This window comes from Primulina tabacum, chromosome 15 (genome assembly GCF_025594145.1).
Source record: "Primulina tabacum isolate GXHZ01 chromosome 15, ASM2559414v2, whole genome shotgun sequence".
Lineage (NCBI taxonomy): Eukaryota > Viridiplantae > Streptophyta > Magnoliopsida > Lamiales > Gesneriaceae > Primulina > Primulina tabacum.
The window spans coordinates 12,651,259-12,677,000 of NC_134564.1; the positions used below are offsets into that span (position 1 = coordinate 12,651,259).

At 42.6% G+C, this 25,742-nt stretch overlaps 2 protein-coding genes across 2 annotated transcripts; both read left to right on the forward strand.

The window, feature by feature from the left end:
• Window positions 1-2,029: 2,029 nt before the first annotated feature.
• LOC142525879 (uncharacterized) lies at window positions 2,030-3,220 on the forward strand. The gene has a single exon (XM_075630165.1). The coding sequence runs from the start codon at window positions 2,030-2,032 to the stop codon at window positions 3,218-3,220; it is 1,191 nt and encodes a 396-aa protein (XP_075486280.1).
• A 48-nt stretch (window positions 3,221-3,268) lies between these two features.
• Window positions 3,269-25,655, forward strand: LOC142525880 (uncharacterized). The gene is made up of 4 exons (XM_075630166.1): window positions 3,269-3,571; window positions 3,743-4,018; window positions 4,764-4,991; window positions 25,341-25,655. The coding sequence occupies exons 1-4, from the start codon at window positions 3,269-3,271 to the stop codon at window positions 25,653-25,655; spliced, it is 1,122 nt and encodes a 373-aa protein (XP_075486281.1).
• The last annotated feature ends 87 nt before the right edge of the window (window positions 25,656-25,742 follow it).

A 25,742-nucleotide genomic window follows, 5' to 3' on the forward strand; every position in this document is an offset into this window, starting at 1 on the left:
TATATCGAGAGCTGTCAAAGAATCGATACTATGTGTCATGTCGTAGTTGCATCGATGGTGTAATCTATGAAACCCCTTTCATAATTACCACCATACTCTGATCAGAGATTTCATACTACATATACATGTGATCACATAGGATATCCGTACCCGAAGGTAAGCGGTGAATCCCCGTCTACAGCATCGACTCCTATATGTTTCGAAAAAACACCCAACCTTGCCACCTGATGACCCCATGAGAGTCGGTAAACAAGTCAAAGTGCAATGCTAGCACATAGAGTCTCAATGTTGTCCCGGGTCATAAAGACTAATGGTGTACAACCATAAACTAGGACGTTTCCACTCGATAAGTGAGAACCACTTGGAAAGTCCTTTATGGAGGGTTGTTCAGTGCACTCTACAAGGAGCACCTATCTGCATATTCGGACATCACAATGTCCCCTACCAATGAAACATGATACTCACGTCGCAGATACTAGTCTTAAACTCGAGCGGCCTATATCCTTCTTAGCGGCAGCTGAATCGACTAGGAACTGTTTAGAATATACAGTATTACATGAGTTTCATGATACTAATCATATGAGCATCTCATATTCTTTCTACTATTTGTATATTCAAGGACTTTATCTATGTAACTAGCATGGGCAGATAAAGATGTGCCAAAACAATAATTTCAGATATTATTAAAATAAAGATTGTTTATACATAGAGTTTCATTGTGAACACTCGGCCAACACCTGGCTCGATAGACACCTACTCTAACAATTTATTCCTTAAAATAATATCTTATTTAAATTTAATTTCCTTCTTGATAAGATTATGTGGAATATTGAGTTTTGTCTTTCTAGATATTGTATTTATGATAGAGATTTTTGTGATATGATATCTTTGTTCAAAAGGAGTTTGTTCCTAATTAAACTCCTACTTTCCTTATGTAAGAGGTTTTCTTGTTGAGATAAACTGTAAGAGAGAGAAATCTATAAATAAGATAAACAAGGACATTGTTGCGGCGGCTTCTTCGATCTTTTGCTCTCGTGTTTTTCACTCTTCGCTTGAAAGTTTTCGTGGCTTCATATTGTGTGCACTTTGCACGTCGTGTTTTTCAGAGACAAATAATTCGCAAGGACGTAGCTTTTTTGAAGAGTAATGTTGCACATGTTGCCGTGATTGTTGGAGACATCTGCAGACAACACGCGTAAGCGTGCAATTGTTGGCTGAAGATCGTGTTTTGATGTTCCGGTTTTTGGCATCACGTTTTTTCTTTCTTATTTATGTTTTAGTGTTTCTAGTTGTTTCAGAAAGCAATTTATTTTTTCAACGTGTTGAGGAAATTGATTTTAGTTATAATCACTATTGGTATTGTTTTCGTGTAAACTCATTGGTTTTATAGTGATTACTTTTGCCCTGAGGCACCGATACTTGTGCAAATTTAATCTTTTTCATCATATTTATTTAGAGTCAATTTATGTTATAAACTTTAATATTCCGCTGCATGTTGTCTGAAATGTCGTAACATTTCGCATAACACTTAATTCTGATAAAACATAAATTTACAATCTTACACAGATAACACCTTTTCTCCAAATTATATTTAAAAGCTTCCGCACTGATTATGTGTTTTAGCCACGAGTGTTACATTTAGTGGTATCAGAGCCGAGATTTTCGGATCAATGATTTGACATATGACTTCTTCTGCTGTCGACAATTCGGTATGTATGTACCACCTGCATTATTTGATATAATATGGATGTGTAGCCTCAGTAATTATGATATGTTATGTGTGAACATGGTTTTAAACTAATATGTATTATAGGATCATGCCGCCTAAACGTAAAGCACCAGAAGTGGAGGATAGTTCATCAACTAGAGTGGTTGGTGAATTTAGCAAGTTACTGAAAGAACAGGCTAAGGTACACGGCGATCAAATTCAGCAGCTCTTACAGATGCAGAATGCAGGGCGAGGGAGAGAGAGAGAGAGCAAGTGAGGCCCGAGCCCAGTAGTGAAGGCGCATACGAAAGATTTCGTAAGATGAAGCCTCCAGAATTTGATGGTAGCACTGATCCCATGGTCGCCTTGGAATGGGTCAAAGCTGTGGAGGCTATATATGATTACCTTCAATTTGATGATAAAGATCGAGTTAGCTATGCCATTTTTCTACTGACGAAGACGACGAGGACTTGGTGGGACGCCACCAAGATATCAATTAATGTCTCGGCACTCAAGTGGCAGGAGTTTAAAGATTTATTCTACGACAAATATATTCCTCGAGATCTTCGAAGTCAGAAAGTGAAGGAATTTCTAGAACTGAAGCAAGGAAATATGTCAATGCAAGAGTATATTATCAAATTCGAAGAGGGGTGTCAATTTGCCTCATATCTGGTCAGCAATGACATCGAAAAGGACGAGCATTTTCTTAGAGGTGTTCGGGCTGAAATTAAAAGAGACGTTCGAATGTCTAAAGCTGCTTCATATAAAGAGATTGTTGAAAAAGCAAGGATGACTGAGCTGGACGAGAAGGAAATTGAAAGAGAAAGACAGTTGAAGTGCCAAGATTTTTCTGCTAAGGGCCAAGGATCTGGATGGAAGGGTAAGGGTAAGTTCAGAGGCAAAGAGAAAGAGGAGCATCGACCGAAAGCTCCTATGCCACCGCCTGCGTATGATCGACTTGTATGTCCAAAATGTTGCAAAATGCATACAGGTGAGTGTTTGGTTGGAAGTAATCGATGTTTTTATTGTGGAGGTGTTGGACACGTCATCAAAAATTGTCCAGTAAAGGGTGAGAAAGGGAAGGATAGGGTTCAAGGCAGAATCTTCACAATGACCAAAGAAGGCGCAAATCCTAATTCTTCTTTTATATCAGGTACTATCTTAATTTCAGGCAAGGCCGCTATTACATTGATTGACACTGGTGCTACGCATTCTTTTATGTCTGTAATTTTCTTGCGCTCCTTGAATGTTGTTCCATCTTATGAACCCCTCCACTATAGTATTTTGTTTCCATCGGGAGACGAAATATGGCCTTCTAGTATTCTTAAAGGTTGTACAGTACAAGTTAATGAGAAAATCTATTTTGCTGATCTTATTATTATTCCCATGGTGGCGTTTGATGTTATTTTGGGAATGAACTGGCTATTGTCATATCGTGCCGTTATTGATTGCGTGGCTAAGACGGTGCGATTTCCTACAGAAGATGATGATAGCAGGATTTTCCAGAGTTAAGGTATTTCGTTGGGCACTCCTTGTATTTCTTGTCTCAAAGCTCAGGAAATGTTATCGAAGGGGTTTCAGGGGTTTTTAGCTGCTGTGATAGATGTGTATACTGAGACGACGATGAAGTTGAATGAGATTGAGGTAGTTTGGGATTTTCCTGACGTATTTGCAGATGATGTGCCTGGATTACCACCTGACCGTGAAGTTGAGTTTGTGATTGACGTGGTTCTAGGTACTGCTCCGATTTCAAAAGCTCCTTACCGTATGGCCCCGACTGAAATGAAGGAGCTGAAGAATCAGTTGCAGGATCTATTAGACAAAGGCTTTATTCGTCCAAGTTCTTCTCCATGGGAAGCTCCGGTTTTATTTGTCAAAAGAAATATGGATCTTTGCGGTTATGCATTGATTACAGAGAGATCAACAAAGCCACGATCAAGAATAAATATCCATTGCCCAGGATTGACGATCTTTTTGATCAGCTGCAGAGCGACAGCATTGTCAAAGATCGACATGCGTTCTGGTTATTATCAGCTGAAAGTTAGGGAAGACGACATCACTAAAACTGCATTCAGAACCAGGTATGACCATTATGAGTTCTTAGTCATGTCATTCGGGTTGACGAACGCTCCATCTGTCTTCATGGATCTAATGAACCGGGTCTTCAAGCCATATATGGATAGCTTCGTTATCGTTTTCATTGAAGATATCCAGATTTATTCCAAGACTCTGGAACTTCATGCCGAGCATTGTATTGCAGTTATTGGGGGAAAAGCAATTATACGCAAAGTTGAAAAAGTGAGAATTCTGGTTAGAGCAAGTATCATTTCTGGGCCATATCAATGCGAAGACCACAGCCGCCAATTCAAGATCGTGGGTGGGATAATTTTTCTCGTAGTCCTTCAACTGACGAGAAGCATAAGCGATTACTTTCCCACGCTGCATCAGTACAGCTCCAAGTCCCATTTTTGACGCATCAGTGTATACAATAAAATCTTCAGTGCCGCACGGAAGTGCTAGGATAGGGGCTGATGTCAACTTGTCTTTCAACATTTGAATTCCGTGTTGGCACTCGTTTTTCCACTCAAACTTCACCGCTTTCCTCGTCAGATTGGTTAATGGCAGGGCTATTTTGGAGAAATTGGCAATAAAACGTCGATAATAACCTGCAAAGTTCTTCATAGGAGAGAGATTGGTATAGTAGAGCAAAGGACCATCGCTAGACTTTCAGCTTTGGTTATTCGACCTACGTTTACAGATAGGATACGACGGGAGCAGCCTAATGACAATCAATTGATGGAATTGCGATCCAAAGCCGATGAGAAATATAGAGTTTGCAATGAACACTGATGATTTGTTAACGTTGAGAGGTCAGATATGTGTTCCCAGTGGTAATGAAATTCGTCGAGATGTTTTGACAGAGGCTCATATCGTGCCATATTTGATACATCCTGGTAGCACCAAGATGTATCAGGATCTCTGACGTCTATACTAGTGGCCAGGTATGAAAAGTAATATTGCAAAGTTTATATTCGAATGTCTAACATGTCAACAGGTAAAGATTGAGCATCAAAGACCTGCTGGAACTTTGCAATCCCTCCCAATACCTCAGTGGAAGTGGGAGCACATCACTATGGACTTTGTAATGGGACTTCCAAGAACACCAAAGGGTTACAACTCCATCTGGGTTATTGTTGACAGGTTAACCAAGTCGGCTCATTTTCTTCCGGTCAAGACGACGTTTACAATGAACCAGTATGCTGAAGTCTATGTAGCTGAGATTGTGAGACTTCATGGTATCCCTGTGTCAATTGTATCTGATCGTGACCCAAGGTTTACTTCTGAATTTTGGAAGAGCCTGCACAGAGCCTTGGTGTAGTACCCAAATTCAGTACACGTATAACCCATGCAGTTATTTAATTATTAAAGCATTTATTTAATTTTAAAACGAGTCCTAGTAGTGCATGTTTTATTTAAATGCATTATTTTAAATTAATTGTGTTTATGTGATGCACGTTAAAATGTTTTTCAAGTTTCATGTTTCAGCCGATTACTCGAGGCGGGATCGAGGAAAGAGACCGGGGATGATTTCGGAGATTTTAATGTGGCATTTTATTTTAAGTTGAGGTGGGGCATTTTAACTAATTTATTTAGCTTTCAACATTTTAAAGCCTAATTTAATTATTTAGTGGATTTATGAGTTTAAACCTGTAAAGATTTATCACTTGTGCACTTATTTTAAACTAAGGAGTTTTGTTAAAATAGAGGTGGATTAGCATCTTCTTTAATTAGTTGTTAAATCCTAATTAAACAATTTATTTTCCTAAATAGCATCCCTAATCCCCTCCCCACTACCCAAAACTCACGCCACACTTATTTTCACACACACAATTACTTCACAATCCAATTTTCAGATTTTTAATATTTTTGAGAGGAGAAAACTTAGGGTTCTTGAGAGAACAAGCAGCCGCCCCCTTCCCCCCTATTTTCCAGCAAGTTTTCGGCGATTTTATTGCGAGATAATCGAGCCACTATCGTCCCGGATCAAGCCTCGCTCCGTTCCCGCATCGGTATCCCCGTTTCGGTAAAATTTATCAACAAAGGCACGTATAATCTTTCTTTTGCTGCATCGATCCTGTCATATTATGTGTTGCGTTGTTTTATGCGTAAAAATATATGTGTGATGTAGAAGTTTGAGCAGAAGATGCATCAAATGCGTTTTGAAATATTTTTAGATCTGAAATTTCGTAACTTGCTGTTCTGTTGAAAACTGCGATTTTTCGGTCGGGATTTCGAGAAAACTTTCAACGCGAAAAACGTAGAACTTTTGATACTTTTGATTTGATATAAAATTAGAAATTTTTGGACAAAAATTGAGTGAGTTATGGCGTTTTTCGTGGGACTGCCCAAACTGCGTTTTCAGGAAAATTTATGGTATTAATGTGTTCTTGAGATCTTATTGTTGCAAGCTTCGTTGGGGATCGACGGGTGATCGTTGCTGTGCCTAGGTATGATTAGTATGATGCTTGGGATTGGTATTTCGTATGTCGTTTAGTGTCGATAGGCAATCGAGTACATTAGAAGTCGTAGGAAACGTTCGGGGTCAATTGCCACGTTTCTTGAATTGTATGTATCGTAGGGGAACGTCGTGGTTTTGGGTGTTTGTACGAGTTTAGTTCAATGCTATGGTGTCTTAGGATGGTCTCAAGGTGTTTAATTTCGTTCCATTATTTGTTCGATTGGGAGAATAGACATTGTGTAAGTTTTCCTCGCAGGTTCAGAAAAATCGAGGCCACACGGACCCCAACACGGACCCTGGCACGGGGGTCCGTGCCCTTGTTCCTCCCGAAGTGTTTTTTTTTCCAGAGTCTAGACGGACCCCTAGACGGACCCTTGCACAGGGTCCGTGCCCTTGTAATCTTTTCAGTGTCAGGTTTGCGCACACACACGGACCCCCACCCGGACCTAGACACGAGGTCCATGCCCTCCTTGTTCTGCACGACACATTTTAGCACACAGACCCCTACTTGGACCTAAGCACGGGGTCCGTGTCCTTCATATTTTGGGAAAATTTTATAGTGTGCTTTGAGTTTGATGTCATGGGTTAGTGCAATGATTTACAAGGTCGAGTCATGGGAAATTTAGAACGTCCTAATGAATTGCATGAACTTGTAAGTAAGTATGATTGATACGTCTAAGCTATGCAAGTTAAGTATGCAGTTTCATGTTAGTTTGTGCAGCAGCGATGGCCCCGATCGAAGTCCAACGAATCCCTCAACACCAAGTAAGTATGTTGACGTGCAAAAAGAAAATATTTTAAGTTTTTGAGGTATGCTAAATGTCTTGTGACCAAATTATGAATGGGTTTGGAAGTCGGTGAATGTGGCCGAGGACCTCTCCACCCCGTGAAATTATGAACTGGTTAGATCGTGGTTGGAAAGCGTTAAATTATGAACGGGGACCAACCAGCCCGTTAAATCATGAACGGGGATCTCATGTATGTGGTAGTGGATACGTTCCTGTCAGCCCAGTACTGTGGTTTGTCTGATCAGGCGTTTATTATGTATGGGTCACTTGCTTTGAAACATCCTCTACGCAAAATGATGAAGCTATGTATGTTTAAGTATGTTCAAGTATGCAAGCATGTTTAAGAAAAGTTTATGTTGATGGCACAGTCTTAGTATGTACGCACGTACGTTCAAGTTTTATCTTGCAAGTTCAAGTTTAAGGTATGTATGTCCTATTTTAAAGTTGCATGTGATCTTATTATGTAGTACTTGTTACTTCCAGTTAATACGTGTTGAGTCTTTAGACTCACTAGACTTGATCGATGCAGGTGAGGGTGATCATGATGAGACGAGGGATGGGGACCAAGGAGCAGGCTTGGAATAAGCAGCAAGTCTAGACCCGAGGACCGCCCACGTTATGTTAGATTTTAAGCATGAAAATATTGATACTCTGATTTTATGTTTTGATGCGAGATGTTTTGAGCAAGATTTTCTTTTAGCCAAGTTTTATTGGGGATGGATGATTTAAAAGATATTTTTTTTATGAACAATGAGTTGACGACCGTATGGATGTTTACATTTAAGAAATTTTTAAATTTTCCGCAAATTTTGAGTAATAAAAGTATGGTATGTTACAGTTGGTATCAGAGCGGTGTTCTTGTAAATGAGTTATGCCTACTGCTAGTCGCAAGAAGCTCACGAAGTCACACCTCAAGTCTGTAAGTTTTAAAGCTTTGAATTATGTTATGTAGGAAGCGCATTGTCATGATTTCAGCATGTTTACATTTTTGAGTTCAGAGTACGTGCATCTATGTTATTGTTATTATATATTCTTGCATAGTGGGTTTACGTGTTGGGTAAATGGTTGGAACAGAATGCCTCCTAGACGTGTGATCGACCGTAAAGCAAGGGATGAGGACAGAGAGCCTTGAGAGGAGAGAAGGGACGCTCCTCCACCTCCACCGCCAGATATGCAAGAACAAATGCTGGCAGGAATGACTCAGTTCTTCGCACAGTTTGCGAGGAACCAGACTGCAGTAGATGCGGGGAAGAGGCCTAGACCGGAAGCGGTGTATGAGAGGTTTAGGAGGATGAATCCTAAGGAGTTTTCGGGTACCACTGACCCGATGGTAGCTGAGGGATGGATTAAGTCCATCGAGGTAATCCTCGATTTTATGGAACTGGCCGATGCAGATAGGGTCAGGTGTGCCACGTTCCTTCTGTCAGGGGACGCCGAGGTTGTGGTGGGAGAGCGCGTCTGTGGCAGTCAACTTGCAGGTGTTGCCTTGGAACGGTTTCAAGGAAGTCTTCTACTCCAAGTACTTTAATGAGGAAGTACGCTCTCGCCTAACAAGGGAGTTTATGACGTTGAGGCAGGGAGACAGCAGTGTGGCAGACTTTGTGAGGAAGTTTGAGAGGGGGTGTCATTTTGTACCCCTGATAGCTACTGATGCCCAGAGTAAGGTGAGGCATTTAATGGATGGATTGCGGCCGGTCTTGCGCCGTGACGTGCGAGTTGCTGGTCCTACTACTTATGCAATTGCCGTGTCTAGAGCTTTGGCGGCAGAACAAGACTAGAGGGACATAGAGGCGGACAGGCAGGGCAAGAGGCCCTATCAGACACCACCGCAACAACAGCAGCTGCAGCATCAGAGGCCCCAATTTAAGAAACAGTATCAGGGGCCACCAGGGAAGAAACCTTATCAGGGACCACCAAAGGGCAAGGGTCCGATTCAACAGCAGGGGGCACCTCAAAAGCCCGGTAATTTCCCAGTGTGTCAGAAGTGCAATCGCCAGCATCCCGAACAATGCTTATGGGGATCCGGAAAATGTTTTAAATGTGGAGCTACTGACCACATGCTGAAAGAGTGCCCACAGTGGAAGCAGCCAACTCAGGGCAGAGTGTTCTCCATGCACGCACAAGAGGCGAACCCAGGCACGACTTTACTGACAGGAAATATTTTCACTAAGAGAATGGCCACTCAGGCCTTGATAGATTCAGGAGCCACCCATTCTTTTATTTCGGAAACATTTGCTAGTCACTTGGATATCAAGACCATTGGAATCGACGTGAATTATTCCGTGACAGTCCCATCAGGGGAAGAACTGTCAGCTACTAGTGTGGTCAGAGACATTGATCTAGAATTGCACGGCCACCTGGTGTATGCTGATTTGATCGTCTTGCCGATGCCAGAGTTCGACATTATATTGGGAATGGACTGGCTGACGAAGAACAGAGTTCTGATTGATTTTCAGAAGAGGTCAGTATTGGTTAGACCGCAGGGCATGGAACAGTTTCTTTCTGAGCCAGCCAGATGGAGGAGTTTCCCGCGCATGATCTTCCTGCATGCAGGCACGGAGACTTCTTTCTAAGGGGTGTCAGGCGTTCTTGGCCAACATCATTTCTGCACCTGATATACCCACTCCGTCTTTATCAGAGGTGCCAGGAGTCAGAGACTTCCCAGACGTCTTTCCTGATGACGTCACAGGTCTTCCACCAGAGAGAGAGGTGGAGTTTGCAATAGATCTTATGCCAGGCACTGTGCCAATCTCTAAGGCACCGTACCGATTAGCTCCAGCCGAAATGTTAGAACTCAAGCAGCAGATTCAGGAGCTTCTCGGACAAGGAATTTATCCGCCCTAGTTGCTCGCCTTGGGGCGCACCAGTGCTTTTTGTAAAGAAGAAGGATGGGAGTATGAGGCTGTGCATCGATTACCAAGAATTGAACAAGGTAACAATCAAGAACAAATACCCACTTCCTCGAACCGAAGATTTGTTCGACCAGTTGCAGGGAGCTACAATGTTCTCTAAGATAGATCTTCGATCAGGGTATCACCAGCTGAAGGTGAAAGATGCAGATGTTCCCAAAACAGCCTTCAGGACCAGGTATGGGCATTACGAGTTCTTAGTGATGCCGTTTGGACTGACGAATGCTCCAGCAATTTTCATGGACCTCATGAACCGAGTATTTCAGCCTTACCTTGATCAGTTCGTGATGCGAATCCTTGTACGAATGAAAGCAAACACGATTATTAAAATCGAGCCCTCAATTCAATAACGAACAAGAATCGATTAAGTTGTCCCGATCTTTTGAAACAAGTAACGATTTGTGATATTCACCTCTAAGCTATTATAACTTAGCAACAAATATCAACGATAATAACAATCGAATTTCAAACGAACCTTCAAAGAACTTGTTTTGACAATCCGTGCGAAAAACAATCGACAAACGCCATAAAGATACAATCTTTGATAAGTTTGATTTGTGTTGAAGATCAAAGAAAAATTCCTTTAATATTGAGAGAAATCTCCAATAAGATATTTAAAGTCTGAATTGGTTCGTTCATCATTCAAGTACACTGAATATATAATAATTAAAACATGAAAAGTAGTGTAAAAAGTCATAAAGAAAGTTGTGAACAATTTCTACACGGAAGTGCGCGCGGTAGCCAGAGATCACGCGTGGGGGCGCGCAAAGTTCTGCCAAGGCGCGCGGTGGCGCCACTTGTGGCGCGGTGGCGCGCCTGTTCCTGGTTCGTGCGCGCGGGTGCGCCGCTTCTGGCGCGGGTGCGCGCTTGCTGCTGTCCTCATGGTCTTTTAACACTTGAATAACATTCCAAACACTTCCATTGTTGTGTCCATGTTCCCCAAACTCCTCTAATTTAGACACCCCATTTGTTGAACTTCCTTGGTAGTTCACCATGAATCCTTGAAGTGCTTCTTTAAACTTCTTGATACGTCCCCTCGTTATAGGTCCTTCGGTATATTCTTTGTTGAACTCCACCACTTGCTTGAATATGCTTGATTCATCATCTTTAATCACAATCAAGCTTGAAATTCCGAGGCAACAACGCATCTTAAATCTCCTTTCAACCATTAGCACGTAACACCCGGTCAGATTCGTATCAGTTCTTCATAGTATTCATTGACGATATTCTCATTTACTCGAAGAGCCATGAGGAGCATAGCCAGCATTTGAGGACAGTGTTGCAGGTTTTGCAGAGTCGCAAGTTATTTGCGAAGTTCAGTAAGTGCGAATTTTGGTTGGAGAAGGTAGCGTTTTTGGGTCATATTATTTCTAGCAGTGGAATTGAGGTAGGACCCAACCAAGGTAGCGGCTAGTTAAGGATTGGGTTGAACCAAAGAATGCATCGGAAATCCGAAGTTTTTTAGGGTTTAGCCGGTTACTACCGTAATTTTATCCAGGGATTTTCGTCGATAGCAGTGCCACTCACTTTGCTGACCAAAAAGAATGCTAAGTTTGTGTGGAGTGAAGAATGCCAGAAGAGCTTCGACACTTTGAAGCAAGCTCTTATTTCAGCGCCAGTGCTAGCCATGCCATCTGGGCAAGGAGATTTTGTGTTGTATACCGATGCATCTAAGATCGGGTTAGGCGCAGTGTTGATGCAGCAGGATCGGGTTATAGCTTATGCTTCCAGGCAGTTGAAAGTGCATGAGAAGAACTATTCGACGCATGATCTTGAATTAGCCGCAGTCGTCTTTGCGTTGAAGATTTGGAGACACTACTTGTATGGCGAGAAGTGTCAGATTTTCACTGATCACAAAAGTCCTGAAATATTTCTTCACGCAGAAGGAGCTGAACATGAGGCAGAGACGGTGGTTGGAACTGGTGAAAGACTATGATTGCGAGATTAGCTACCATCCGGGAAAAGCTAATGTTGTGGCAGATGCCTTGAGCAGAAAGGTTGCAGTCATAGCTCAGTTATCAGTGCAGGGACCCTCTTCAGTCTGAGATTCAGAGGTTTGGTTTGGAAGTTTACCATAAGGGCAGAGCACCAAGGCTGTCTGTCTAATCAGAAAGTCCAATCTTCCTTGCAAGACTGTATTCGTGCGGGCCAGCCTTCAGATGAGCAATTACAGAAATGGAAACTAAAGGATGAAGCCAAGGGCAGTGTTCTCTATACAGTGTCAGATGGTATTGTGAGATACAGGGGTAGAATGTGGGTGCCCAGTATTGATTCGATCAGAGAGGCTATTCTAGCAGAGGCACACGCATCTCAGTATTCTATTTACCCAGGAGGTACCAAGATGTACAAAGACTTGCAGATTCTGTATTGGTGGCCGGGGATGAAGAGAGACATCCGCAGATTCGTATCAGAATGTCTTACTTGTCAGCAAGTGAAAGCTGAACATCAGAGGCCAGTAGGGATGCTTAAGCCACTCCCAATCCCAGAGTGGAAATGGGAGAACATTACGATGGACTTCGTCGTTGGATTGCCTAGATCAGTCAGAGGCTTTAATGCCATTTGGGTTATTGTGGATCGACTCACGAAGTCAGCGCACTTTTTGCCAGTGAAGACGACTTTCTCCATGACGCAGTATTCGGAGCTTTATATCAGGGAGATTGTTCGATTGCATGGGATCCCAGTTTCCATTGTGTCCGACAGGGACCCAAGGTTTACATCGTCCTTCTGGAAGAGCTTACATGCAGCCATGGGGAAAAAGTTGCTGTTCAGTACAGCTTTTCACCCGCAGACAGATGGCCAGTCTGAGCGAGTGATTCAGATTTTAGAGGATTTGCTGAGAGCCTGTATGATTGATTTTCAGGGGACCTGGGAGTCTAAGATACCTCTAGTGGAGTTTACTTACAACAACAGTTTCCAATCATCTATTGGTATGGCTCCCTATGAGGCGCTGTATGGACGGAAGTGCAGATCACCAGTCCATTGGGATGAATTTGGGGAGAGAGCAGATCTTGGTCCGGAGATAGTTCAAGCAAACTGCAGATGTGGTGGTCAAGATTCGTGACAGAATGAAGACTGCCCAAAGCCGTCAGAAGAGCTATGCTGGTAAGAGGAGGAGAGATCTCGAGTTTGCCGTTGGTGATCACGTATTCGTCAAGATAGCACCCATGAAGGGTGTTATGAGATTTGGGAAAAGAGGCAAGCTCAGTCCAAGGTTTATTGGGCCGTTTGAGATCCTTGACAGAGTTGGGACACTAGCTTATCGTGTTGCCGTTCCGCCGAATCTAGCCGGGGTACACAATGTATTCCATGTCTCGATGCTGAGGAAGTACCTAGCTAATCCTTCGCATGTTCTGAGCTACGAGCCGTTCCAGTTGGCTCCAGACCTGTCTTATGAGGAAAGACCCGTCCAAATCCTAGACAGACAGGAGCGCAGACTTTGGAACAAGGTGACTAAGCTAGTCAAAGTCCGGTGGCTAAACCAATCAGTGGAGGAGGCCACTTGGGAGGACAGAATCAGATATGAGGAGTCGCCACCCGGAGTTGTTCGGTAAGACTTAATTTCGAGGACGAAATTTTTATAAGTGGGGAAGGAACTGTAGTGCCCAAATTCAGTACACGTATAACCCATGCCGTTATTCAATTATTAAATCATTTATTTAATTTTAAAACGAGTCCTAGTAGTGCATGTTTTATTTAAATACATTATTTTAAATTAATTGTGTTTATGTGATGCAGGTTAAAATATTTTTCAAGTTTCATGTTTCAGGCGATTACTCGAGGCGGGATCGAGGAAAAGAAACCGGGGACGATTTTGGAGATTTTAATGTGGCATTTTATTTTAAGTTGAGGTGGGGCATTTTAACTAATTTATTTAGCTTTCAACATTTTAAAGCCTAATTTAATTATTTAGTGGATTTATGAGTTTAAAACTTGTAAAGATTTATCACTTTTGAACTTATTTTAAACTAAGGAGTTTTGTTAAAGTAGAGGTGGATTAGCATCTTTTAATTAGTTGTTAAATCCTAATTAAGCAATTTATTTTCCTAAATAACATCCCTAATCCCATCCCCACTACCCAAAACTCACGCCACACTTATTTTCACACACACAATTACTTCACAATCCAATTTTCAGATTTTTCATATTTTTGAGAGGAGAAAACTTAGGGTTCTTGAGAGAACAAGCAGCCGTCCCCTTCCCCCCTATTTTCCAGCAAGTTTTCGGCGATTTTATAGCGAGATAATCGAGCCATCATCGTCCCGGATCAAGCCTCGCTCCGTTCCCGCATCGGTATCGCTGTTTCGATAAAGTTTATCAACAAAGGCACGTATAATCTTTCTTTTGCTGCATCGATCCTGTCATATTATGTGTTGCGTTGTTTTATGCGTAAAAATATATGTGTGATGTAGAAGTTTGAGCGGAAGATGCATCGAATGCGTTTTGAAATATTTTTAGATCTGAAATTTCGTAACTTGCTGTTCTGTTGAAAACTGCGATTTTTCGGTCGGGATTTCGAGATAACTTTCAACGCGAAAAACGTAGAACTTTTTGATACCTTCGATTTGATATAAAATTAGAAATTTTTGGACAAAAATTGTGTGAGTTATGGCATTTTTCGTGGGACTGCTCAAACTGCGTTTTCAGGAAAATTTATGATATTAATGTGTTCTTGAGATCTTATTGTTGCAGGCTTCGTTGAGGATCGACGGGTGATCGTTGCTGTGCCTAAGTATGATTAGTATGATGCTTGGGATTGGTATTTCGTATGTCGTTTAGTGTCGATAGGCAATCGAGTACATTAGAAGTCGTAGGAAACGTTCGGGGTCAATTGCCAAGTTTCTTGAATTGTATGTATCGTAGGGGAACGTCGTGGTTTTGGGTGTTCGTACGAGTTTAGTTCAATGCTATGGTGTCTTAGGATGGTCTCAAGGTGTTTAATTTCGTTCCATTAGTTGTTCGATTGGGAGAATAGACATTGTGTAAGTTTTCCTCGCAGGTTCAGAAAAATCGAGGCCACACGGACCCCAACACGGACCCTGGCACGGGGTCCGTGCCCTTGTTCCTCCCGAAGTGTTTTTTTTTCCAGAGTCTAGACGGACCCTTGCACGGGGTCCGTGCCCTTGTATTCTTTTCAGTGTCAGGTTTACGCACACACACGGACCCCCACCCAGACCTAGACACGGGGTCCGTGCCCTCCTTGTTCTGCACGACACATTTTAGCACACGGACCCTTACCCGGACCTAAGCACGGGGTCCGTGTCCTTCATATTTTTGGAAAATTTTATAGTGTGCTTTGAGTTTGATGTCATGGGTTAGTGCAATGATTTACAAGGTCGAGTCATGGGAATTTTAGAACGTCCTAATGAATTGCATGAACTTGTAAGTAAGTATGATTGATACGTCTAAGCAATGCAAGTTAAGTATGCAGTTTCATGTTAGTTTGTGCAGCAGCGACGGCCCCGGTCGAAGTCCAACGAATCCCTCAACACCAAGTAAGTATGTTGACGTGCAAAAAAAAATATTTTAAGTTTTTGAGGTATGCTAAATGTCTTGTGACCAAATTATGAATGGGTTTGGAAGTCCATGAACGTGGCCGAGGACCTCTCCACCCCGTTAAATTATGAACGGGTTAGATCGTGGTTGAAAAGCGTTAAATTATGAACGGGGACCAACCAGCCCGTTAAATCATGAACGGGGATCTCATGTATGTGGCAGTGGATACGTCCCTGTCAGCCCAATATTGTGGTTTTTCTGATCAGGCGTTTATTATGTATGGGTCACTTGCTTTGAAACACCCTCTACGCAAAATGATGAAGCTATGTATGTTTAAGTATGTTCAAGTATGCAAGCATGTTTAAGAAAAGTTTATGTTGATGGCACGTCTTAGTATGTACGCACATACGTTCAAGTTTTATCTTGCAAGTTCAAGTTTAAGGTATGTATGTCCTATTTTAAAGTTGCATGTGATCTTATTATGTAGTACTTGTTACTTCCAGTTTATACGTGTTGAGTCTTTAGACTCACTAGAGTTGATCGATGCAGGTGAGGGTGATCATGATGAGACGAGGGGTGGGGACCAAGGAGCAGACTTGGACTAAGCAGAAGGTTAGACCCGAGGACCGCCCACGTTATGTTAAGATTTTAAGCATGAAAATATTGATACTCTGATTTTATGTTTTGATGCGAGATGTTTTGAGCAAGATTTTCTTTTAGCTAAGTTTTATTGAGGATGGATGATTTCAAAGATATTTTTTTTATGAACAATGAGTTGACGATCGTATGGATGTTTACATTTAAGAAACTTTTAAATTTTCCGCAAATTTTGAGTAATAAAAGTATGGTATGTTACAATTGGTATCAGAGCGGTGTTCTTGTAAAGGGTTATGCCTACTGCTAGTCGCAAGAAGCTCACGAAGTCACACCTCAAATCTGTAAGTTTTAAAGCATTTGAATTATGTTATGTAGTAAGCGCAATGTCATGATTTCAGCATGTTTACATTTTTGAGTTCAGAGTACGTGCATCTATGTTATTGTTATTATATATTCTTGCATAGTGGGTTTACGTGTTGGGTAAATGGTTGGAACAGAATGCCTCCTAGACGTGTGATCGACCGTGAAGCAAGGGATGAGGACAGAGAGCCTTGAGAGGAGAGAAGGGACGCTCCTCCACCTCCACCGCCAGATATGCAAGAACAAATGCTGGCAGGAATGACTCAGTTCTTCGCATAATTTGCGAGGAACCAGACTGCCGTAGATGCGGGGGAGAGGCCCAGACCGGAAGCGGTGTATGAGAGGTTTGGGAGGATGAATCCTAAGGAGTTTTCGGGTACCACTGACCCGATGGTAGCTGAGGGATGGATTAAGTCCATCGAGATAATCTTCGATTTTATGGAACTGACCGATGCAGATAGGGTCAGGTGTGCCACGTTACTTCTGTCAGGGGACGCCAGGTTGTGGTGGGAGAGTGCGTCCATGGCAGTCAACTTGCAGGTGTTGCCTTGGAACGGTTTCAAGGAAGTCTTCTACCCCAAGTACTTTACTGAGGAAGTACGCTCTCGCCTAACAAGGGAGTTTATGACGTTGAGGCAGGGAGACAGCAGTGTGGCAGACTTTGTGAGGAAGTTTGAGAGGGGGTGTCATTTTGTACCCCTGATAGCTAATGATGCCCAGAGTAAGCTGAGGCGTTTCATGGATGGGTTGCGGCCGGTCTTGCGCCGTGACGTGCGAGTTGCTGGTCCTACTACTTATGCAATTGCCGTGTCTAGAGCTTTGGCGGCAGAACAAGACCAGAGGGACATAGAGGCGGACAGGCAGGGCAAGAGGCCCTATCAGGCACCACCGCAACAACAGCAGCAGCAGCATCAGAGGCCCCAATTTAAGAAACAGTATCAGGGGCCACCAGGGAAGAAACCTTATCAGGGACCACCAAAGGGCAAGTGTCCGATTCAACAGCAGGGGTCACCTCAAAAGCCCGGTAATTTTCCAGTGTGTCAGAAGTGCAATCGCCAGCATCCCGGACAGTGCTAATGGGGATCCGGGAAACGTTTTAAATGTGGAGCTACTGACCACATGCTGAAAGAGTGCCCACAGTGGAAGCAGCCAACTCAGGGCAGAGTGTTCGCCATGCACGCACAAGAGGCGAACCCAGACACGACTTTATTGACAGGAAATATTTTCACTAAGAGAATGGCCACTCATGCCTTGATAGATTCAGAAGCCACCCATTCTTTTATTTCGGAAACATTTGCTAGTCACTTGGATATCAAGACCATTGGAATCGACGTGAATTATTCCGTGACAGTCCCATCAGGGGAAGAACTGTCAGCTACTAGTGTGGTCAGAGACATTGATCTAGAATTGCACGGCCACCTGGTGTATGCTGATTTGATCGTCTTGCCGATGCCAGAGTTCGACATTATTTTGGGAATGGACTGGCTGACAAAGAACAGAGTTCTGATTGATTTTTAGAAGAGGTCAGTAATGGTTAGACCGCAGGGCATGGAACAGTTTCTTTTTGAGCCAGCCAGATGGAGGAGTTTCCCGCGCATGATCTCCTGCATGCAGGCACGGAGACTTCTTTCTAAGGGGTGTCAGGCGTTCTTGGCCAACATCATTTCTGCACCTGATATACCCACTCCGTCTTTATCAGAGGTGCCAAGAGTCAGAGACTTCCCAGACGTCTTTCCTGATGACGTCACAGGTCTTCCACCAGAGAGAGAGGTGGAGTTTGCAATAGATCTTATGCTAGGCACTGTGCCAATCTCTAAGGCACCGTACCGATTAGCTCCAGCCGAAATGTTAGAACTCAAGCAGCAGATTCAGGAGCTTCTGGACAAGGAATTTATCCGCCCTAGTTGCTCGCCTTGGGGCGCACCAGTGCTTTTTGTAAAGAAGAAGGATGGGAGTATGAGGCTGTGCATCGATTACCGAGAATTGAACAAGGTAACAATCAAGAACAAATACCCACTTCCTAGAATCGAAGATTTGTTCGACCAGTTGCAGGGAGCTACAGTGTTCTCTAATATAGATCTTCGATCAGGGTATCACCAGCTGAAGGTGAAAGATGCAGATGTTCACAAAACAGCCTTCAGGACCAGGTATGGGCATTACGAGTTCTTAGTGATGCCGTTTGGACTGACGAATGCTCCAGCAATTTTCATGGACCTCATGAACCGAGTATTTCAGCCTTACCTTGATCAGTTCGTGATGCGAATCCTTGTACGAATGAAAGCAAACACGATTATTAAAATCGAGCCCTCAATTCAATAACGAACAAGAATCGATTAAGTTGTCCCGATCTTTTGAAACAAGTAACGATTTGTGATATTCACCTCTAAGCGATTATAACTTAGCAACAAATATCAACGATAATAACAATCGAATTTCAAATGAACTTTCAAAGAACTTTTTTTGACAATCCGTGCGTAAAATAATCGACAAACGCCACAAAGATACAATCTTTGATAAGTTTGATTTGTGTTGAAGATCAAAGCAAAATTCCTTGAATATTGAGAGAAATCTCCAATAAGATGTTTAAAGTCTACACCGATGGAGACTTTGTTGAAAAGATTTCAGTCATTTCGACCGCCGACACTGAAGGGCACAGAAAATTCAGTTGAGTGTGAAAGTTGGCTCGATGACATAGAGATGTTATTTGAATCTCTTGACTACACCGACGAGCGACGAGTTAAATTTATTGGGCATCAACTGCAAGAAGTTGCAAAGAATTGGTGGCTTACCACGAAGAAAGCATTGGAGCATCGTGGCACAGAGATCACTTGGAATGTTTTTGAAGAAGAGTTCTATCAACGCTTCTTTCCCGTGTCCTACCGAAAGGATAAAGGTGCTGAGTTTGCCAATTTGAAACAGGGACAGTTAAACATCGAAGAATATGTGGCAAAGTTTTCGACATTGCTTCGATTTGCTCCTCACGTGGCAGAAAATGACGAGGCCATTGCAGATCAGTTTATCAATGGCTTGAATCCTGATATTTTTACCTTAGTGAATACCGGTAGACCGAATAACTTTGCTAATGCGTTGAACCATGCCAAGGGAGCAGAAGCTGGATTGCTTAGGCAACGAATCACTTCCCATGTCGCTCCAACTCCTAGACCGCCACAACCCTCTACTCAACCCCCTCCCAGATTTGAGAGCAGTGGTAGCGGCAGCGGGAGGAAAGACCAGCTAAAAGTGAAAGGTAAAAAGTTCAAGAGATCAGGGAGCAGTTCGTCGAGCTCCAGTGGATCACGACAGAGAGGTCCTGGTCAGAGTACAGAGTATACAGGTGTATATTGCAGTTCTTGTGGAGGCCGACATGCCACCGAGCAGTGTCAGGGTGTGATGGGTCGCTGCAATATCTGCAGACAACAGGGACATTTCGCCAGAGTCTGTCCACAGAAAGGGGTACAACAAGCTCACAGTGTAGGAGCATCTGGTTCAGTAGCTTAGCCTGAGAGGCAAGCTTCATCTGTTCATTCCTTTCAGCCCATTCCTACACAGACCCAGCCCCGAGCCAGAGGTAGCCAGACAGTGAGCCAACCTCCCAGACAGCAGGCTCGAGTGTTTGCACTGACAGAAGAGCAGGCCCAAGATGCACCAGAGGATGTGATCGCAGGTAACTGTTTCCTTTGCGGCTATCCTGCTTATGTATTGATAGATACAGGTGCATCTCATACTTTTATATCTGAGCGCTTTGCATTGTTGCATTCATTGCCTGTCGAGTCCTTATCTGCTGTAGTGTCTATTTCTTCTCCGTTGGGAAGTGGTCTTATATCTGTGACTTCGGTTAGACATTGTATACTACAGTTTGAGGGTCACGAGATTGATTTAGATTGTATTGTGCTTGGGTTAGCTGATTTTTACTGTATTGTTGGTATCGTTATGTTAACCAAGTACAGAGCCACTGTAGATTGTTTCCAAAAGATTGTTAGATTCAGACCAGAGATGGCTGATGAGTGAAAATTCTACGGTAAGGGTTCCAGATCTCGGATTCCCTTAGTATCTGTTTTGATGATGACTAGATTATTGCAGAAAGGAGCAAAGGGGTTCCTTGTATATTCAGTAGATCTACTGAAATCGAGCCCAGTATTGGCAGATCTGCCAGTAGTTTGTGAGTTTGCTGATGTATTCCCAGACGAGATTCCAGGGTTACCTCCAGCCCGAGAGGTAGATTTCAGTATTGATCTCCTACCAGGTACTGTCCCTATATCTCGAGCTCCGTACAGAATGGCGCCGATTGAGTTGAAAGAACTGAAAACACAACTAGAAGATCTTCTAGCCAAAGGGTATATCAGACCGAGTGTTTTGGGGCGCTCCAGTGCTATTTGTGCGAAAGAAAGACGGTTCAATGAGATTATGTATTGATTACCGGCAGATGAACAAGGCAACGGTAAAGAACAAATATCCATTGCCTCGTATCGACGATTTACTTGATCAGTTGCATGGATCCTCCGTCTATTCTAAGATTGATTTGAGGTCTGGATATCACCAGCTGAGAGTCCGAGATGTTGATATACCAAAGACAGCGTTCCGAACCAGGTATGGACATTATGAATTTATCGTCATGCCATTTGGTTTAACGAATGCTCCAGCGGTGTTTATGGGATTGATGAACTGTGTCTTTCAGAGGTATCTAGATGAGTTTGTTATTGTTTTTATTGATGATATTTTGGTTTACTCGAGAAGTGAGACTGATCATGCCGAGCATTTAAGAATTGTGTTGCAGACGCTGAGAAATGAGAAATTATATGCTAAAATGTCAAAATGTGAGTTTTGGCTGAGACAGGTTGTCTTTTTGGGGCATATCATATCTGGAGATGGTATATCTGTTGATCCTAGCAAGGTTGATGCGGTGATCTGTTGGCCTAGACCGACATCAGTGCCAGAGATACGCAATTTCATGGGTCTAGCAGGTTATTATCGTCGATTTATCAGAGATTTCTCCAGTATTGCAAAGCCGATTACTCAGCTGACTCAGAAGAATATGCCATTTATGTGGTCTGAAGCCTGTGAGTCTAGCTTCTTGGAGTTGAAGAGACGATTGACCAGTGCTCCAGTATTGATGATACCTTCAGGTACTTGGGATTTCATTGTATATTGCGATGCATCTCACAGAGGGTTAGGATGTGTTCTTATGCAGCAAGGACATGTGATCCCATATGCCTCGAGACAGTTGAAACCACACGAGATTCGTTACCCAATTCCTGATCTTGAATTGGCGGCCATTGTATTTGCACTGAAGATATGGCGACACTATCTCTGTGGCGAGAAGTTTGAAATCTACTCTGATCATAAAAGCCTGAAATATCTGTTTTCACAGTCAGAGTTGAACATGAGACAGCGTAGGTGGCTTGATTTATTAAAGGACTTTGATTGCAAGATCAAATACTATCCAGGAAAGTCAAATGCAGCCGCGGACGCCTTGAGTCGATAGGTATGTTCCCTATCTTTGTTGACGATAGGTGTTTCGAATATGATTGAAGACTGCTGTTTTTCTGGATTAGCATTTGATACAGATAGTAGACCACTACGACTTGCTACGATTCAAGTTGAGCCAGATTTGATTTTGAGAATTAAAGAAGTACAAAGAACTGATCAGAATATTCAGAAGTCAGTTGAGATGGTCAGATCAGGGCATAATTCAGAGTATCAGGTACATGATCATGTTTTGTATGTGAATAGCCGTCTTGTAGTGCCAGATGTTTCAGATTTGAAACAACAGATATTGTCAGAAGCGTACTGTAGTCAGTTCAGTATTCATCCTGGTGGCAGGAAGATGTACAACGATCTGAAGACACAATTCTGGTTGAAACAGATGAAGTCAGATATTACAGAGTTTGTGTCTAAGTGCTTGAATTGCCAACAGGTGAAGGCCGAGAGAAAGAAGCCCGGAGGTTTACTTTAGAGTTTATCTGTTCCGGAATGGAAATGGGATCACATTTCATGGATTTCGTTACGAGGTTACCACGATCATCCCGGGGTTATGATGCAATTTGGGTTGTTATTGACAGATTGACCAAATCCGCATGCTTTATTCCATACAGAATGACGTACCGACATGATCAGATGGATGAGATATATGTCAGAGAGGTAGTCAGATTGCATGGTGTGCCGAAGTCGATCGTATCAGATCGTGATCCACGATTCACTTCACACTTTTGGCACATTTTGCAGCAGGCTTTAGGTACGACATTGCACCTGAGCACTGCATATCATCCTCAGACAGACGGACAGTCAGAGCTGACTATCCAGACCTTAGAGGATATGCTGAGAGCTGTAGTGCTAGACCTTGGCACTAGTTGGCAAGATTCACTATCACTTTGTGAATTCTCGTACAACAACAACTATCAGACGAGCATCGAGATGGCACCGTTTGAAGCGTTATATGGTAAGAAGTGCAGATCTCCTCTGTATTGGGATGATATATCTGAGGTACCAGAACTTGGGCCTGATATGATTCGTGAAATGACTGAGAAGGTAAAGATAATTCAGAAGAGAATGAAGACTGCACAGGATAGACAAGCCAAGTATGTGAAATTCAGACGTAGACCGTTAGTATTTGAACAGGGAGACAGAGTATTCTTGAAGATTTCTCCTTCCAGAGGCGTTGTCAGATTTGGAAAACGTGGAAAGTTGTCTCCTAGATACATCGGTCCGTACGAAATTCTTGAGAAGATTGGCGATCGAGCATATCGACTTGCTCTTCCTCCTTCTTTATATGGGATACATGACGTTTTTCATGTATCGATGCTGCGTAGATACATGCCTGATGCTTCTCATGTTATTCAAGCCTGATGAAGCCGAGCTTGACGACACTCTGAGTTATATTGAACATCCAATTCAGATTCTTGATTGGAAAGTTAAGCAGCTCAGAACAAAGACTATTCCGTTGGTGAAAATCCAATGGAGTCGTCATGACATTGAAGAAGCTATCTGGGAGACAGATATGAGACAGAGATTCCCAGAGCTATTCCGTTGAGGTGAGTTTCTATACAATTTATTATACCTTCTTATTGATATGTGTTGATCGCCTGTGATTTCGGGGACAAAATTGTATCTTAGGGGGGAGAAATGTAAGACCCGAGATGTGAGTTGGTAATCAGCAATTATTAATGCATGATTTGATGTATTTATCAAAGACCGAAGAAGCGATGTTGCAATTCGATTCTAGTTGTAAAATATATGGTTGGGACAGCAGAGACAGTACACCCCCGGTTCAAAAGATGGTGCACCCGCGATCGTTTTTCCTGAAATGTTAAAGGGTTACAGTAGCTTGACCGCACCCGCGGTAAGAACAGGACCGCACCTGCTGTGGATGCACCGAGACAAGACCGCACCCGCGGTGCAAGAGCCGGCGCACCCGCGGTAGTTCTTCTAGAATTTTGGAAGAAATACAGTACGCTCACCGCACCTGCGGTCGAATTGGTAGCGCACCCGCGGTAGGGTGGTGCGAGAAATCCAGCATGCACATTAACTTGACACATGGCTTGGTAGACATATAACATGCATTTTCTTCATTCCTTCAGCATCAGACCACCGAGAACAACCCCAGGAAAGCTTCAAAGTTCTCCTAGCTTAGAAATTAGCTTGCACAAGATCTCACCATCCGATTTTCCATCCGAGCTTAGATTCTTGCTCCTTGCATCATAGGCTTCTAAAGGATGTAAGTTTTGTTATGTTCTTGTTTGATTTGGCAATATGATGTTGGGAGAAATCAGATTTTGATTGCTATGATGTGTTCTTATGATTATTATGAACTCATGTTCGCAACCGGATTGAAGGACAGATATGAGATGCGATCTTTTTCATGTTCCAGCATGTCTTGACTTGGGTATATGCAGATTTCAGTATAATAGAGTTTGCTATGATGAGAATTATGAGTTATGGTTATTGATTATTGATATTTGAATTGACCGATATCACGAGATTACGCCGTTATGCCGTTTAAATGTACCGAGATTTGGATATTGATCTGTATGTGTATTGATTTGAGCTAGAGATTGATAAGAATGCATCTTGAATATGTCATTTCAGATTTGTCTTGACAAGCTTCGACATCGACAAATATTGAACGACAGAAGGTATAATTCATGTTGATTCGGGAAGATACAACTTGAATTAGATTTGATTTGAGTTTCCCAAAATCACATACTAGATTGTTTATATTTTGATATGTTTGTGCTTTTTTTATAGATTTATATTCAAGCATTTAAGATAGGAGAGTCATTGGCAGATTTGCCAAATTTCTAGATGTTCGGTGGTATCGACGCATAGGAGCAGATGTACTCCGATTGTAGACATCCGATACAGACAGGACCGAAGTCTAGGAATAAGACGTACCGTCACCTTGATTGGGAGGGTAGGTGGCAGACTGTGACGTCTTATTCACACCGGGATCCCTAGAGTTAGATATGATTCGAGTCCAAGATATGAATTGATTTAAGTTACTTGTCTTATATTGTTTATGTTTCATAGACTATGGGACATGTTGTTATTGATTTTATTCATGATAGTATGCTTCATGATTTATATTGTGTATATGCATGTATACATGTTTTATACTAGGATTTGTTCTCACCGGAGTTTCCGGCTGTTGTTGTGTCTGTATGTGTGCATAACAACAGGGGGGACAAGATCAGGGTCCAGAAGAACTTGACAAGATGAGAGATCGAGATAGCATGGTGATTTCGGGCATAGAAGATTACTAGTGATTGTACATATGATCTGTAGTTTGTATTGAACACTAGTTGTATGAATGTACTGAAACAAGACATGTATTTATGATTGGCATGGCACCATACGAGGCATTGTACGGCAGGAGATGTAGGTAACCGTTGAACTGGGATGAAGTCGATGAAATAAAGATGTTAGGACCAGAATTGGTCCAACAGACAACTGATGTGATTGCTTTAATTCAGGACAGAATGAAGACGGCTCAACCCAGACAGAAAAGTTATGCCAATAACCGAAGAAGGCCTTTGGAGTTTGAAGTTGGAGATCATGTATTTGTCAAAATTGCTCCTCTCAAAGGCATTATGAGATTTGGCAGGAAAGGAAAGCTGAGCCCAAGATTTATTGGCCCATTTGAAATTCTGGACAGGATTGGAGAAAGAGCATATCGTCTAGCCTTACCGCCGGACTTGGATAGAGTCTACAATGTATTTCACGTCTCAATGCTCAGGAAGTACATCTCGAACCCTCCCATGTTCTTAGACATGAACCATTGGACCTGATGCCGAACTTGACTTATCAAGAAGTACCAATCCATATTTTAGATCGCAAGGTTAAAATACTGAGGAATAAAGAGATATGCATTATCA

Bases quoted from the DNA above. Each gene is read 5' to 3' on its own strand.
- LOC142525879 (XM_075630165.1), top strand. From the start codon at position 2,030: ATGAAGCCTCCAGAATTTGATGGTAGCACTGATCCCATGGTCGCCTTG.
- LOC142525880 (XM_075630166.1), top strand. From the start codon at position 3,269: ATGTTATCGAAGGGGTTTCAGGGGTTTTTAGCTGCTGTGATAGATGTG. The intron at 4,019-4,763 runs GTTAGAGCAAGT...ACATGTCAACAG, and splicing joins TTGAAAAAGTGAGAATTCTG to GTAAAGATTGAGCATCAAAG. The intron at 4,992-25,340 runs GTGAGACTTCAT...GCTTTAATTCAG, and splicing joins AAGTCTATGTAGCTGAGATT to GACAGAATGAAGACGGCTCA.